Source organism: Cottoperca gobio, chromosome 7 (assembly GCF_900634415.1).
Source record: "Cottoperca gobio chromosome 7, fCotGob3.1, whole genome shotgun sequence".
NCBI lineage: Eukaryota > Metazoa > Chordata > Actinopteri > Perciformes > Bovichtidae > Cottoperca > Cottoperca gobio.
Window position 1 is genome coordinate 9,262,242 of NC_041361.1, and position 15,035 is coordinate 9,277,276.

At 44.1% G+C, this 15,035-nt stretch overlaps 1 protein-coding gene across 2 annotated transcripts in view; it reads right to left on the minus strand.

The window, feature by feature from the left end:
* The window catches only part of lgr6 (leucine-rich repeat containing G protein-coupled receptor 6), a 63,755-nt gene that overhangs the window by 28,832 nt on the left and 19,888 nt on the right, over nucleotides 1-15,035 (minus strand). The window contains exon 1 of one of the 2 annotated variants that reach the window (XM_029435521.1): nucleotides 6,530-6,885. The exons of the other annotated variant lie outside the window; for it this stretch is intronic. Within the exon in view, the coding sequence (XP_029291381.1) occupies nucleotides 6,530-6,750 (221 nt within the window). The 5' untranslated portion in view covers nucleotides 6,751-6,885. Of the gene's footprint in view, nucleotides 1-6,529; nucleotides 6,886-15,035 lie in introns of those variants that run through there. 2 annotated transcript variants of the gene reach the window in all.

Below are 15,035 nucleotides of genomic sequence, written 5' to 3' on the forward strand. Positions count from 1 at the left end.
TGCACAGGGGGATTGGATAGGGCATTAACCATCATTAAGTCAGTATGTGCATGCGAGGGTGTGCGTACATCCATGCTTGTGCAACGTGTTGTGTGTAATGTGCACACAGGGGTCTTGTGTGTGTGTGTGTGTGTGTGTGTGTGTGTGTGTGTGTGTACATTGTTGGAAAGGGCATTAAGTATCATTAGCTCTTACTATTCATCACCTGCACACTGCCAGCTCCACATGAGCCACTTTAGTCGGCAGGCCTGGCCAGTGATCACACAGATAGGCAGACGGAGACAGACAGACCCATGTTGAGGTACAGTGGAAACTTTGAGAGCTATGTCCTAAACACACTGCTATCAAAACTTGTGTAAACATTCTCCTTTATGTCTACAGCTCACTATTTTTGTCATTTTACTCTACATTTTTTATTACGAATCATGTTTTCTGTGTTGTCACATAAGTAAGTAATTGACCTTATGGCATCAAAGCTAAGTGCTTTACAGTAGGGAGAAAAGAAAATGGCAAAATGGAAGAGACACACGTGATGAGATGCCAAGGTTACACGATCAAGAGAAAGCTAAAGAGAACAAGTGAGTACTTAATACTTTTTTGCACGTTGTGATTTAAAATTTGACAAGCAACAACTAGCAAAAGAGGACCTTGTTTGCAGTAAACTGCTTCTTCTTGCTGCAAGAAACCAAAAAGAATTCAAATCCTCAATTTGGTTTAAACCAATGCCCTGGTAATTTACTGGTGAAAGTTGATACATAGAAAAAAGATCAGTCTCATGTGTTATCTAACTTTAGGCACACACATGTACACAAATGACAGCTCCCAAAGCCCCAGGTCATGGATGCACATGTATATGCTTGTACACGCACTGGAGCAGTTAGGGACATTTGTCGTGGCCTGGCCCAGGATTAGACAATGCCTTCTCTGTAGTGGAAGAGAGAGGGTTAGAGCACTTGCACAGATTCATGCACACACACTTACACACGCAAACATTCCCATGGATTCCCAGCGTTGGAAAGGGGCTGAATAGGAATCTGGGCCATGCAGGCATTCTGAATCCTCTCAGTCAGTAGCAGCCCTTCACCCCTCAACCACACGTCACACGGATCACATTCCTAGGCCCTGTGTCATACTTGCGTCACACGAAACATACAGATTTACATATTGGCACAGGTCTGACCCCAACAAATACCAACCACGGTTGTGTTCAGTCCACATGCAGGCTCCTGTGCAAATACACTCCAAACACATTCTCCACTTTATTTTCCTGATCTCCACCTCCTCCACCCTAGTTCCCTTTAAGATCTTCTGTCGTGATTGCTTTCTGCTTTTTTCTAAAGAACAGGACATGGAGCGGTAGAGCACACTATGGCCTCTGTGTCTTCTCTGCCTGCCGCTCCCGAGGGAATTGTCATTGTTTCTATTGTTGTCCTCTACCTGCCTACCTGCCGTCTGTCCCTGAGCGACATTTAAAAGCCTCCCAGGTTGCTCTCAGGAAACCACAAACCGCTGCACTATCCAACGCTAACTGCCTATGCCTTCTCTCCAACACCCTTCTGGCATAAATATCACTTTTGAAGGCAGATCGAAGTGACTTTTTCTGCTGGTGTTCACCGCTGGGCCTCCAGGGGCTCTGGGAGAGAGCTGAGGAATTTACACTTTGTGGCAAACTTCAAGTTTACAGGAAGGAATAAAAAAATGAAGGAGAAAATAAATACTTTTTAAAAATCCTCATTATGCAACCTTTAAAGCAGAATAGATTAACTGTGATGACATATGTCACTGTTTTCTACCTCTGTCTAATGCCTGTGTCTCTCTTCCCAAACTCTGATCACAGCTGCTAGTTTGTTGGCTTGTAGCCAAAGCATCCCCCCCCCCCTACACACACACACACACACACACACACACACACACACACACACACACCTTGAAAACATTTACCATTTGGCTTGGGTACACACCCTTCACTTTTATCACTCTGCCGCCCGGAGCTACATGCATTCATTTGGATTTTTTAAGAGGCAGGCGCATTGCACATCGGTGATCATATATTTGCTCTTAGCCCTGCATCGCCAGCTTCCACACCTGCTTTGAACACACACACACACACTCTCTCTCTCTCTCTCTCTCTCTCTCTCACACACTCTCTCTCTCTCTCTCTCTCTCTCTCTCTCTCTCTCTCTCTCTCTCTCTCTCTCTCTCTCTCTCTCTCTCTCTCTCTCTCTCTCTCACACACACACACTCTCAAGCAGTATGGATTCTTCTTCTATCTAAAGGAGGAGGCCAGAGGAAAAAGGTGAGGAAAAGGAGAATAGGTAGGGGAGGAAGGATAGTCATTGAGGGAGGGCAGTGTAGTTGAGTCGGGGGGGCTACCATAGACGTCTGGAGCCAGGACACTGATGCTGGAGCTGATAGCTGCTGTATAGAGAGCCCTCTACTGACAGTGCACACACACACACACACACACACACTGTTCTTTTTTTCTTTGCAATTCTCTTATTTTGTCCTCTCAAATCCCCCCCCCCCTCCATTATTTCAATTATCTCTCTCTCTCTCTCTCTCTCTCTCTCTCCTCTCCCCCCCCCCCCTCTCTCTCAGACATGATGTTTACAGTGTGACCCCCGGTCGCTTGTGATAGGAATCATGCCATCAACATAATGGCTAAATGACACGCACACGACTGTTGCAGACACGGCCATCATACAAGGGCAGGATGTTGTCCCCTGCATGTGTGTGTGTGGTGTGTGTGTGTGTGTGTGTGTGTGTGTGTGTGTGTGTGTGTGTGTGCGTGTGCGTGTGTGTGTGATTTCTCTGTCAAACAATTTGTAATCCTCACCTTTCTCATCTATGCTTTTCACCCTTTTCTTCATCATTCCTCTCTCATTTTTCTTTCACTCTTGCTTTACCTTCACTTGCATAAAAGAAAAAAAAAGCCTCAGCAGTCTGGGTGGTCTCCGCACACACACACACTCACACACTCCTTAGTTTTCCTCAGTCTGGTAATGCGCTAGCTGTGGTTTCCTGGACTCGGCCAAAACACCGTTAGAAGTTCACCACACTCACCGCTACCGCAGAGCATCACCTAATCGCTGCTCAACTCCAGTCACAGACCAGCCCCGGACCCACACACTCTTTTCCTCTTACAAACACATGCACACACCGATGACCGCTGAAAGACGTGTGAGATGTGTGAACATTAGCACCTGACAACCTTAGAAACAGTCTATGTACAGGATATTACACCAGCCAGATAATGAGAATATGAAACATTTTCAACACGATTACCAGCCGCGACTAGATGGTATTGTTTTTCACTGTGTGAGTCTGTGTGTGTCATCATGGCAAAATGCGGTCCTGGAGACACCTCCTAGCGGGAACTAGCACAGAAGCGGAAGTGGCGAAGGAGCAATTGGTCCCTTCACTTTACGCCCCTGGCACCTTGGTGTGTTCCCATCGCAAGATAATCTTTAGATTTGTATTTTTTGTATTTAATTCCAATATTCGATAGCAGCAGAGGGCCGCAGATCAGATTCGAACCCAAGCCGCCGCAGTAAGGACTGAGCCTTAGTACATGGGCGCCCACTTTACATGTTGAGCTACCGGGGTGCCCGTCTAGTTCAATATTTGCAGTGAATATTGTCTATCAGGGGGACAGCAGACTAATTCATTTGCTCCAAGCTATAGCTTTTGTGACAGGTACTTCTTGTGTCACTGTGAAGCCATCTCTTATGACAAGTTACTCACTTGCAGCTACACATAAAACAGCACTGATCCATGATGTGCATACTGTACGCAGTGTTCTCAAACTCAACACATAGGCCTATTGACACACACTCACACTGAGCCTCACAGACACACACCCTTGGGCACTGTCTTTCCTCTCTAATCTGATATCAAAGAGAAGGTCTTTCAAAGCGTCTCACATGACAGCTCATTTCATGTGTTGCCCACGGAAACGATTATTGTCATAAATCTCTACCTACTCTGCTCGAAGCACCATTGCCTCCGAATAGTTAAATTCCTTTGCAGAGAAAACCTGTATACCCCTCCAGTGTTGCAATAAAATTGTTCTCGTTGATTAGTATTCCATCATGTATCTGCCTATATGCAGTGGGGTCATCCAAAAGTGCAAAAAAACCCACTAGAAAATAGAGTGAATCATGCATAGCCTGGATTGCCCTCTCGGCCACTATAGCATGAACAGTTGCGCTCACTTTGAAGAGCTCTCCGATGACACGGGTGAATGATGTCATATACTTTCACAGCGTTGTGTGGATGTGGTTTGTAATGTGGACTGTTCCCAAGCAAATCCCTGTGACCTCGGCAGCCTACAGTATGTGCCGGGAGGCTAATCCAGCCTCTACAGCACAGCGGGGCGTGCTGGACAGTTCGACAGATCCTGGTGGGGTTTGGACCGGCTCTCCGCTATTGTAACCTTTTATACTCCAGGACGAAATGAGAAACTGTAGCCTGCTGTGCTGGGTTCTGGGTTCTGGGTTATGTGTGTGTGTGTGTGTGTGTGGTGTGTGTGTGGTGTGTGTGTGTGTGTGTGTGTGTGTGTGTGTGTGTGTGTGTGTGTGTGTGTGTGTGTGTGTGTGTGTGTGTGTGAGTGTGTGTGAGCATGTAGGCAGGGTTAGAAGGGGAGGTTGTTTTGTTTGTGTTTGATGATTTTTTATCAGCAAGGCAAAAGAGAAATCTCTGATTCTCTTATCTTAATTTGTTCTCTCCTGCTGTCCCACATTCCCTTCTTCTCCCCTCTGCAGTAATGTGTAGGCTGTGTGTATATGTGTGTGTGTGTGTGTGTGTGTGTGCGTGTGCGTGTGCGTGTGCGTGTGTGTGCGTGCGTGTGTGTGTGATTGGTCTCTGAGTTTATTTATCTTATTGTAAATCAGCCCTCAAACTCACTAATTGGTCCAGTTCCACTGTTAGGTAACGAGGGGAAATGAGCAATTACTCTTGTGTTTGTAGGGAATGAGTGGGGGATGTGTGTGTGTGTGGGGGGGGGGGGGGGGGGTCTGTAGTTGAGCAGTTAAGAGTAGTGTAGACTTAGACAGAGGGAGGTCATCGCTGTTTTTATTTTAGAGGAAGACAGATAGGTTCAAAGCTCTCCCTCGGATTCATCCCTTCTTGTATGTGAGTATGTGTGAATGCGCTGGCTTAGTTGTTTGACATGCCCCAGTGTTTGGTGAACCGTCTGATGTTTTCATAGGTAACTCCTCAATAAACTCTTCATGTGTTTTAATAAAACAGGGAAATCTGGCTGCCGCGGACTCCCATGACAGCCGAGTCGGGCATCATTCAAGTAGTCTTTTATGCTCTTTTAGAGTCGTATGCTACATAAACTGTTGATCTTTCCTCCCACCTTTTAAATTATGTCCCTCCACTCATGTAACACTTCTAGAGCCCCCAGTGAGCAACTGCTCTATCACACCCTGTTTCCTGGATCTGACGTCTATCACGTCAATATCAGTTATCAAAAAGGGTCTCTAATCTGTCCTCAGAGGCTTACGCAGTGAAGCAATTGGAAATATCTGTTTTTTAGCCGCAGCAAGGTGGTGTAAGAAACTGCTTAGATCTGCTGCCTTTTACAAAATAAAAGCGAAAAAGCAAAAATCCTAAAGCGTCTCTTATTGCTCGTAAAAGTTCCTGCTGGTGAAGTGGGCTTAATTCCTGCAACTCATTATGGTAAAAACTGTGATGAGTTACATTAATGATCATGTTTCTAATTGTATTTACAATATGTGCCACTTCTCCAGCCAGCCTTTCAAACACATACTCACAATTCATATTCAGATAATCATTCAAAGGACTGAAAAATATAAAGTTTAAATCTTTAATTTACTTATTATTTCGGCGGTCGCATGCCAATGATTTCTATTTTCTATTTTTTGGTTTTGGTATCAAACAACAGTCAGATATAGATTAGTGACATAAGACTGGTGATTAAACTTCACACACATTTAGACATTTGTTCAAACACTTCCTCTTTCACACACGCATCCTTGTGTCATGTGCTCGCAGCTTGCGCACACACACTTACATACACACACTCTCATGCTGGGTCTCCAGTTGGCACTCAGAAACCTGATACTGAAAGAAGTGGTCCAGTCATTTTTGCCATAGTGGTCAACACACACACACACACACATGTTCCCTCTCGGCCCTGTCCGTTGTTATGTACATGCGGGTTCTGCTGCTGTTTCATGGTCGCACATCTAAGCAACCTTTGCCTTCTGCTCTCTTTTTAAAAGAGGAATTCCACCTTGACTAGCCTTTTTTCAATTACAAGTGAATTATCAAGAGTAGCACTTGGGACTCCAGATAAGTAGGCATGCTATTATTTTAAAGTGAAGAAGTTTAGCGATCAAGGGATGAGATACAAAGTGGAAACACAAGAAAGGGATGATTGGGGTCAAGGAAACGGTCAGGACAAAGTGTAAGGCCTGGATGTGCAAAGTTAAGTGAAGAGCGACAAGATAACACACCCAGGAAGTCCCCAACTGCTGTAACAGTAGCATGTGGTACTCACAGGTAAGTGGTGAGAGGGCTGAGGTTGGTCGGCACAGCCGATAGTCCCAACTCTGAGCAGTCCACCATGACGAAGATCCCATCTTCTTCACACTGGCACGGAGACGGGCACAGCAGTGCCGCCGGCCCCTGTCTGTCCTGGATCCGTCCGTACCCCCACACTCCAGGGGCAGACCCCCAAACTCCTCCAGCAACCCAAAGAAGCAGAAGCACAGGCAGCATGTCTGACTGTCCACCTGTCTGCAACTACACCTGCACAGATTTCTGTCTTGTCCCACTCTCTTTCTCTTTCTGGTGGTTGAAGAGCTTTGATCAAGGGTGGAGGTTCTAATGTTTCTTTGCCTTTCCAAATCCTCCTCTCCTGGCTCGGTTTAAAAGCTCCTTACTGCTCTTCCTCCTGTGCAGGTTGTCCACACTGTGTATCTGTCCCTGTCACAAGTTCTATCTCCTCATCTCTTTATATCTCACCACGTCATCCCCAGGGGTTAACTTTGTTCTAACTTCTTGCCCCTCTTCCCTGTCTTCCCTCTTACTCTGCCCTCTCCTTTCTCAGTCTTTCTCCCCCAAACAGTCACTCTTTCTCTCTCTCTCTCTCTCTCTCTCTCTCTCTCTCTCTCTCTCTCTCTCTCTCTCTCTCTCTCTCCCCCTCTCTCTCTTTCACTCCTTGTATATATCTCTTGCTCTCTCTGTCTCTCTCTCCTTACCTATTGTAGAAGGAGCGCATGAGTTGTGAATGAGCCACCCTCATTGGCCCACATTTTAGGGATGGGCTGGAGCATCTCCGGAAAGTAGGAGGGGCCCGCGATTCTCAAACTCTTCCCTCTCTTTCTGCCTCTCTTCCTTTCCCTCTGTTTTACTTTTCCTAGAAGCTCAATGTGAAGAGAAAGAGTGAGTGTTTAGTTAGAGAAAGGAGGGGGGGGGGGGGCAATACAGTACAGTGGTGTGACACAAGATTTCTCCTTTTGGGACCTAATGAATTGAACTGGGAGAACATGAGAGAGTGTTTATAGCTGAAAGAGAGAGGAGGCAAAAGAAAGCTCTGATGTGTGATCTGAGTGTGTTTGGCTGTGTGAGGGAGATGCAGAGGGTCAGAGTGTGTGACTGGGAGTGACTGTTTGGAGGAAATTGGAATTCTGACACTTCAGCACCCCTCAGTCCCCCGAAAGAGCCGAATCCAGTGTCTCGTAAGTCACACCTTCTCAGGTTTCTGCTGCTGGAATGCCGCGATTGCACACACGCACAAACACACACACATGCACATGGGACACCCATAGAAAATAACAGATTATGAGTGACCGGCGCAAAGGAGCTTACATATCCATTTCGCATACACACACTCCGGTCTATAGAGAGAAGAGTGTGGATTTGTGAAGCAGTGTCAGATGCCTCTGGCTAAAGCATATCTGTATTTCCCAGTCTGTGTGCTCTCTTGCAGTTTTTCAACAGAATCTTGAAGATAATCTCATCCGACCTCCGTTTCTTTTATTACAACACATAATTCTTGCCTGCGTAGATTTAATATTTAAATTAATCTGTGCTGTTTCTGATACCCTGAGGACAAAGGCAGAAAAGAATGCTATAAATTAGCTTCATATGTTACACAACTAAGCTTTACATGCTGTGCACCTGTAAGTACAGGATGTTGCATAACTGCTGAATGATGTATTCCATAATTATAACAATTCAAAGAAAGAAAAACTGGCTTGCCATTCAAAGCACAGCCGACTTTATTCTGTCCTTTTGTTAGAGTTCAGGCGTATCTCCTCCTGGCAGCAGGTAAAAGCTGCGGTAGGGAGGGGCGATCATTAACTTTTCCAATAGAAGAGAATATTACAATAAAACACTGCACAGATTGATGATTCTGATACATTTGGGAAATTTAGCGTAAATCCTTAATGGGGTTAGCATTAACTCACATCTCATAACTCAAGTTTTTGGTGATTTTCATGTTTTACGAGAGGGATTACACGGTGAAATCTGGCAACCACTTGGGCTCTTGAAATATTTTCAAACCCCACTGGATTAACTCAAAAAGGCATGGGAGTCAATTTGGAAAACAAGGTTGTTCTCTTAGTTCCTGGAAAGATGAGGCTTGAGGAACTGAGGCTTTTTATAGACAGCGCCAATATGTTGTGCACGCAAACGCACACGTTCAAAGCCAAGAACAAGGATTGAACATTTCAATTATTGACACGCAAATTCCCTTATCATGCCTTGAAGAAATGCATAGTTGCATAGAAACTGGGCTGGGAATAAGTGCACACAGTGCTATTTGAAAATATAAAAACTATACAGTTATAAATGTCTTTGCACCCTTGTTTGAGTTTGTCTACCCCTCCGGCCAGTCTGTCAGTCCCTCTCTTCTGTCTGTCTTTCTCCACCATTCTCTGTAGGCTGAATAGTTTCTCATTAATTAATTAACATTCCTATGCCACTGTGTTTTCTGAGGGGCCTTTGTTATGTCCCCACAAAAAGTCTTTCAGAGCTGTTCTTCACATAGTCTCTCTCCCTCTCTCTCTTTCAATCTCTCTGTGTCTCTCATTCTCTCCCTCTCTCTCTCTCGCTTTCTCTCTCTCTGCTCTGTCTTTTCTCCCTCTTTGTAATGGAATGTGCGTTGTTGATCTCTCTGTCTATTGTCGGTTTTAAAATGTAGCTTGAATTGTTTTCATGTGATGTTTTATGGTATTTTCTTCTTTCCCTACATCAGATGCAGATATACAGACTCTTTAGAGGAACACCTTTGCGTGATAAATCTATTTACAGCATACACGCAAATTCCCACGGGCACATGTACAAATACATGCACATGCTCTTCATACACCTGCAAACTCTTCCACTCCCTGGGCTCTCCAGCTCTCCCCTTCTTACACGCAGAGCTCTGTCATCTTTTTAAATGCTCTTTAATTGTCTTGCCCTAGGGGAGCACTAAAACACACGTACTGTAAAAACCTGCATGTCTGGTCTCCTGTCTCTCTCTCTCTCTCTCTCTCTCTCTCTCTCTCTCTCTCTCTCTCTCTCTCTCACTGGTCTCTCTTTCTTTCTTCTGATAAGTTGTCCTTCTTCCCTTCAATCTCAAATATGCAGACAACCAGGCATGGCACTCCTCACAAAGTCTGCTACGTGTTTGTTCAAATGGCACCTGTTCTGATGGAAGTGTGAAAGGCTAGATGTGAGTCAGTGTAATGCAGTTTTCTCCTATGGGCGACTTCCCTTATTTCTCTCTCACTGCCGCACCTGATTTCCCTTCATTTTCAAACAGACTGTGGGAAATCATATTTAAAATGAGTTTATAAAGTATTACAGAAATGCATATTCTAAACCACAAGCAATGTAGTAAACAAGCTGCTACTGTTCCCTTAGCATCAGTAATTTAACTAAACTAGGCTAATATAACATTCAGCATGCCTACCTAATTCACACAGAGACATAAACATGTAGTCCACAAGTTTAAGATTTAGTATCACTTCGAATAATTAGCCCAATGTATCAATAATGTTCAAATCACAAATGATTTTAGATAGGGTGGTCAAATTAAATTCTTCTCGGGGCTCCAGAAGGGCTCGGTGCAGCCCTGTGTTGAATGAAAGACTAAAACACACACACACACACACACAGTTGTTAGCATGTGCGCAGACATTTGTTCATGCCACTGAAAAAGTGTGCGTGCGCTCGTATTCGCCCTCTCTCTCCTTTCTCACACTCGCTCCCTCACTCAGACACACGCTATCAAACAGTCTGCATCAGATCAAAGCCAGATCTCCCTCCCCTCCCCTTCCCCATCCTCCCTCTCTCCCTCTCTGGGCTGTAAACACTACCCAAGCAACGGCAGCCTTGAAGACACAAAGACAAGTAGCTACCTGACACCTGACACTAACTTGAGAGCACTCACCGTGGTCTACCTGGGAATAAAACACACACACACACACACACACACACACACACACACACACACACACACACACACACACACAAGGCTACCTGAGCTCCTTGCAGCAAGAAGAGTCCATTCAGGGAGAGAACAGAGAAAGTAGCCGTGCAATCAACCCCCCCCCCAACACACACACTCCATCCCACCTCACTTCCTCACCCACATCCCCCTCACAAAACCTCTTCCCCACCCTACCCCTGCACACCCAACACCTACCAGTACCTCTCCAATTTAAACCAGATAAAAAAAATCTAAATAAGTGTTACTATTTGTGCACACTCGCCTGCAGAAGTCTGTAGATGGATGTGCTCGCATATGTGCCCGTGTCTGTATTCATGCAGAGGCCATTGAACGCTAACTCAGGTATACTCAGCGGAAGCAAGTGAGACGCTGTGGGTCGCCGGTGGCGGCAACCTAGGTGTGTACTCTGGCTTTTCATCTGAAACCACCTGAAAGCCAACAAAAGGTCCCCCCCGTCCCACCCCCACCCCGTCCCTCTCTTCCTCTCTGCATCTCACAGTACAAAGGAAAGAAATGAATGAAAGAAAGAGCAGCGGCGGAAGGGGGATGAGGTAAGGGGATGAGGATGCAAGGGTGGGGCAGCGTTGAAGAGAGGAGGAGGTGCAGGCGAGTGGGCAAAACAGGGGTGGAGGTATTTTCCTGTGTGTTTGTAGTTTGTGTGGGACAATAGTAGGCCCGGTCAGTCATGGAGTTCAGCAAAGCAATCCATCACAAGCTGGTGAGAGCTCTTCACCTCAGCTGGAGGGTCTTTTCTGTAACACACCTCCAGAACTGTTATTGACACCGGATTTATATGTTGATGCTTTACAGCAGCACCAGGACAAGACACATAATACAAAAGTATACATAACAGTACATCACACGCCATGTCAGTAAGAAGTTTATGATAGACAACTTTAAAGGAAGGATATTTGCACACAAAGCAACAAGACTAAGAATCTACAGCCATGCTCTGAGGCTGTATGTAGGCACAGTGGTCCTTGAGCTAAATGCTAACATGCTAACGGTGTCAAAGCTTACATTCTGATGTTCAGCCGCTATAATGTGCCGGTGGAAAGTTCACCATGTTTGTTAGCATGTTAACATTTGCTAATAAGCACTCAACACAAAGTACAGCTGAGGCTGATCATTTTGCAGGTATTTGGTCATAAGCCAAAGTGAAATTAAGAATTTGACCTGATGATGGTGCTAGAGGGCATAAATGTTAGTTCCAAAATTCATTGCAGTCCGTCCAATAGTTGACATAACCTTTCATTCAAAACCACAAAGTGGATTTTGTTAGTTTTGATATTGTTGAAGCAGTTTAATCCTTATTTCATTAATTATTACAGTAATATTGTGCACCAAGATAGTATCATACCATGAAATGTTCATGGACACCTGTTACACAATGCATCTGTGCATTAAGCTAAATCATTTATTCAATCCAGAGTGTGCTATGCACGTCAACATGCCTTTGTTGTCTAAATATTCCGCCCCAAAATAAGATCTTAAGAGGGTAGGTAACCTTAAATGCACTACACACAAACACTTTCCCTCTATTGACATTAACATGTCTCTGTTGTAAGCTTTCTGTTTTGATCTCCACTCTGCTTGTTTTCTCTGCAGTGACAGTGTGATATATGAGGGTTAATATGGTGAAACAGGCTGACTAAAGCAGACAGGTCTGCACCTGTACGCTGCTAAAGAGAGACGCTCCACTCCGTTTGATGCTATTCTGAGCGACATCAGTGGCACTGCAATCACAGGGTGTGTGTGTGTGTGTGTGTGTGTGTGTGTGTGTGTGCGAGTTCATGTCTGTGTTTGTGTGCACTTGTGCGTGCATGTGTGAGTGATGAATGTTTGTGCCGTCGTACCCAGTTCTGCTTGATAGTATCAGCCGTGTCAGTGTGGAGGGAGACTGATGTGGAATGTTAACAGTGACTGAAAGTATTGGACTCTCTCCATAGAGTCCCATTCATGCAGAACCTAGATAGGACTGGCAGGAGACTCAACACAATGTAGTGAGAGATGAAGAGAGGAGTCTTATTATTGTAGGTTTCACATTAGACTCAGAGAATTCCAGTCATCTGAAAAGTACATAGCAGTTGAAAGATTACGGCTCGAAAAACAAAAATTAGGCACCTGGGAAGAATGAAACTTATCATCACTGAACGCATGATTACAATAATCTTATTAAATCATACCATTATATTGTGTGAGCTTCTCTTTATGGCCTCCAGAGTAGACTTTTGAATTAGCTGATGAAATGGCGCCATCTTCAGCCAAAAGACAGAACAGCATCAGTGCAGCAGGTCAGGAGCCGGACAGCCAGCTGATGGCGACAACCATCTAGTCTCACAGTCTGTACACTGATACACTGAAGCTCCCTGCGTTTAAGATATGTGATGGCTGAAGCTGCAGAAGTGTTCTTCATGAATGTTTGCAAATAAATGTACCGTTAAATGAGACAAAACTGAAAACTTTCCAACTGAAACTAATCCAAAATAAAACTGTGTTAAAATAAGGGAGATTTTTAATTCCAGTGAACAAGTCCCTCAGTTTGTTATAGACCTACTCTAGGGCTTATTTTGTTAATGGCATCACAAGTGCTACTATTCACCGTAAGTACATTTACAGGCATGGGCAGGCATAACGAAACACACAATAAAGAGCAAAACATCATTTACATGTGTTTTAATGCAGGGTTCTTGGTCTCCATGTGGCCACATATTATACAGAGCGGGCTTGGAGTGTGTGAATCACCTGATGCGATGAATCCGTAATTAAAGTAGGACTCTTGATATTTCCTTTTTAAATGCAGCTTTCTTTTTGTTAGTAGTGTTGAAGTCTTCTGCTGTCTCATCATTGGGTATTTTCCTCATTTCAAATAAACTCTCCAGCAACGTTTGTTTTTTACTCATTTCTGTAAGCTTCTGGGCTTATAGGTGCACGAAAGAGGTGCGGATGGAAGTGGTCATTTTTCTAAATAAAATACTCTGCAGACTAATGTAAATGAAATGTTAACAATAAATATTACCACACAAAATAAACTTTATTCTTTCTGTGCGGCCCGGTGCTTGGGGACCCCTGCTCTAAAATATCCAATATGTTGTGTTACTAGACTGTTCAATGTTGGATTATCAACCTAATTACAGTAAATCAGTTAATTTGTTAGAGCCGAACTAGAAATAAGCACATTACCTTAAAATGGCGATGCAGTACAGAAATGCCAAATAAATGTTTGAGGCAATTTTGAAACTGTGTCACCATTACATAGTTGTTTGAACAGAAAGCAGAGACACTCATGGTCTGTCCTTTGCATCCACATCTTCTATCAACCGCCTATTGCAACACATCCAAGTCCTCGCCTCCTTCACAAAGAATGTGCCTTCGCATTGGTTTTCCTTTATTCAGTGTTCATTTGTGGGTTTCCTCTGGTCAGAATCCTCCATGCCATTGGCCTGGATCTCTTTCTGCTGAGGAGGCATTTTAAATGTGCAGTGTGATCAGGGTCTTTCCTTCGGGAAGCATCGTAGACAGAACTTTATATTCTGTAGTGCAGCCGGAGAGCCCCTTCCAACTTCCAGTCTATCAGGTTACATGGTGTTGTGTCACACTTCAAGCATACTTTGCAAAAAAATACATGTGCTGATAAAAGTATTCTCTTCAACATTAAGGAGTGCTAATTCCTAATCAATAATCATACATTGAATACTTTTAAATCCCAATACACAGCCACTGTGATTCAGAGTTGTAAAACATGATGAAATCAAAAGGAGGGTTAATACTTTTCATAAACACTGTTAGTTACTCTTCTAGCTTTAACTCTATGATTCTGTTACTGCACTGTCAGCACAAATACTCAAACCACAAGAACTCAGACTCTAACTCAACACACACTGTCCTGACACACACTGTCCTGACACACACTCTGACCTTTGAAGATTTCAGCAAAGCAGAAGTGATAAATATCCAATAGTCGCCCAGACTGTGACGGTCTTCTTTGGAAAGAGGAAGCCTTTCCCATGCCATAATATCGCAAGCTCTTTCTAGAGCAGCCAGGTTAACCATACAGTGCAGTACGTGCATGCTGACACAGTTGTCCTGACTATGCCAGACACTCCTAAAGGTGCAGAAATCACAGAAGAAAAAACCCAACTGTACGTAGTTTCCAATGCATTCAATGTTAATCAAATACTGAAGTGCATTGTTGTGATGTGTCCATTTTGGAATTTCTCCGTCCCTTTCTGATGACTATTGGCTGAGATCTCCTGAGACCATCATACAGCAGAGATATGAACGTAAGACAAAGTTAACAAAAGCATAAACTAATTGCAGCTCAACTTGACTTTAACGACAAACACTTGACTGGAAAGAATCGTTTTTTAATGTTCTTTTAAAGGAATTGTGTCTTTAGGGTAGGAGGAGTTATTTTGCTGTTGGTGTCACGGGTAAAAGAGTTATTGATTGTAGAACGATAGTTTGGATTGATGCCTTTTGCATAAAACAATGGGGTTTTTTCCCCCTCGGCAATAAGTTACATTGCTCCATATGTTCGTACTCAGGGTTCCTGCAA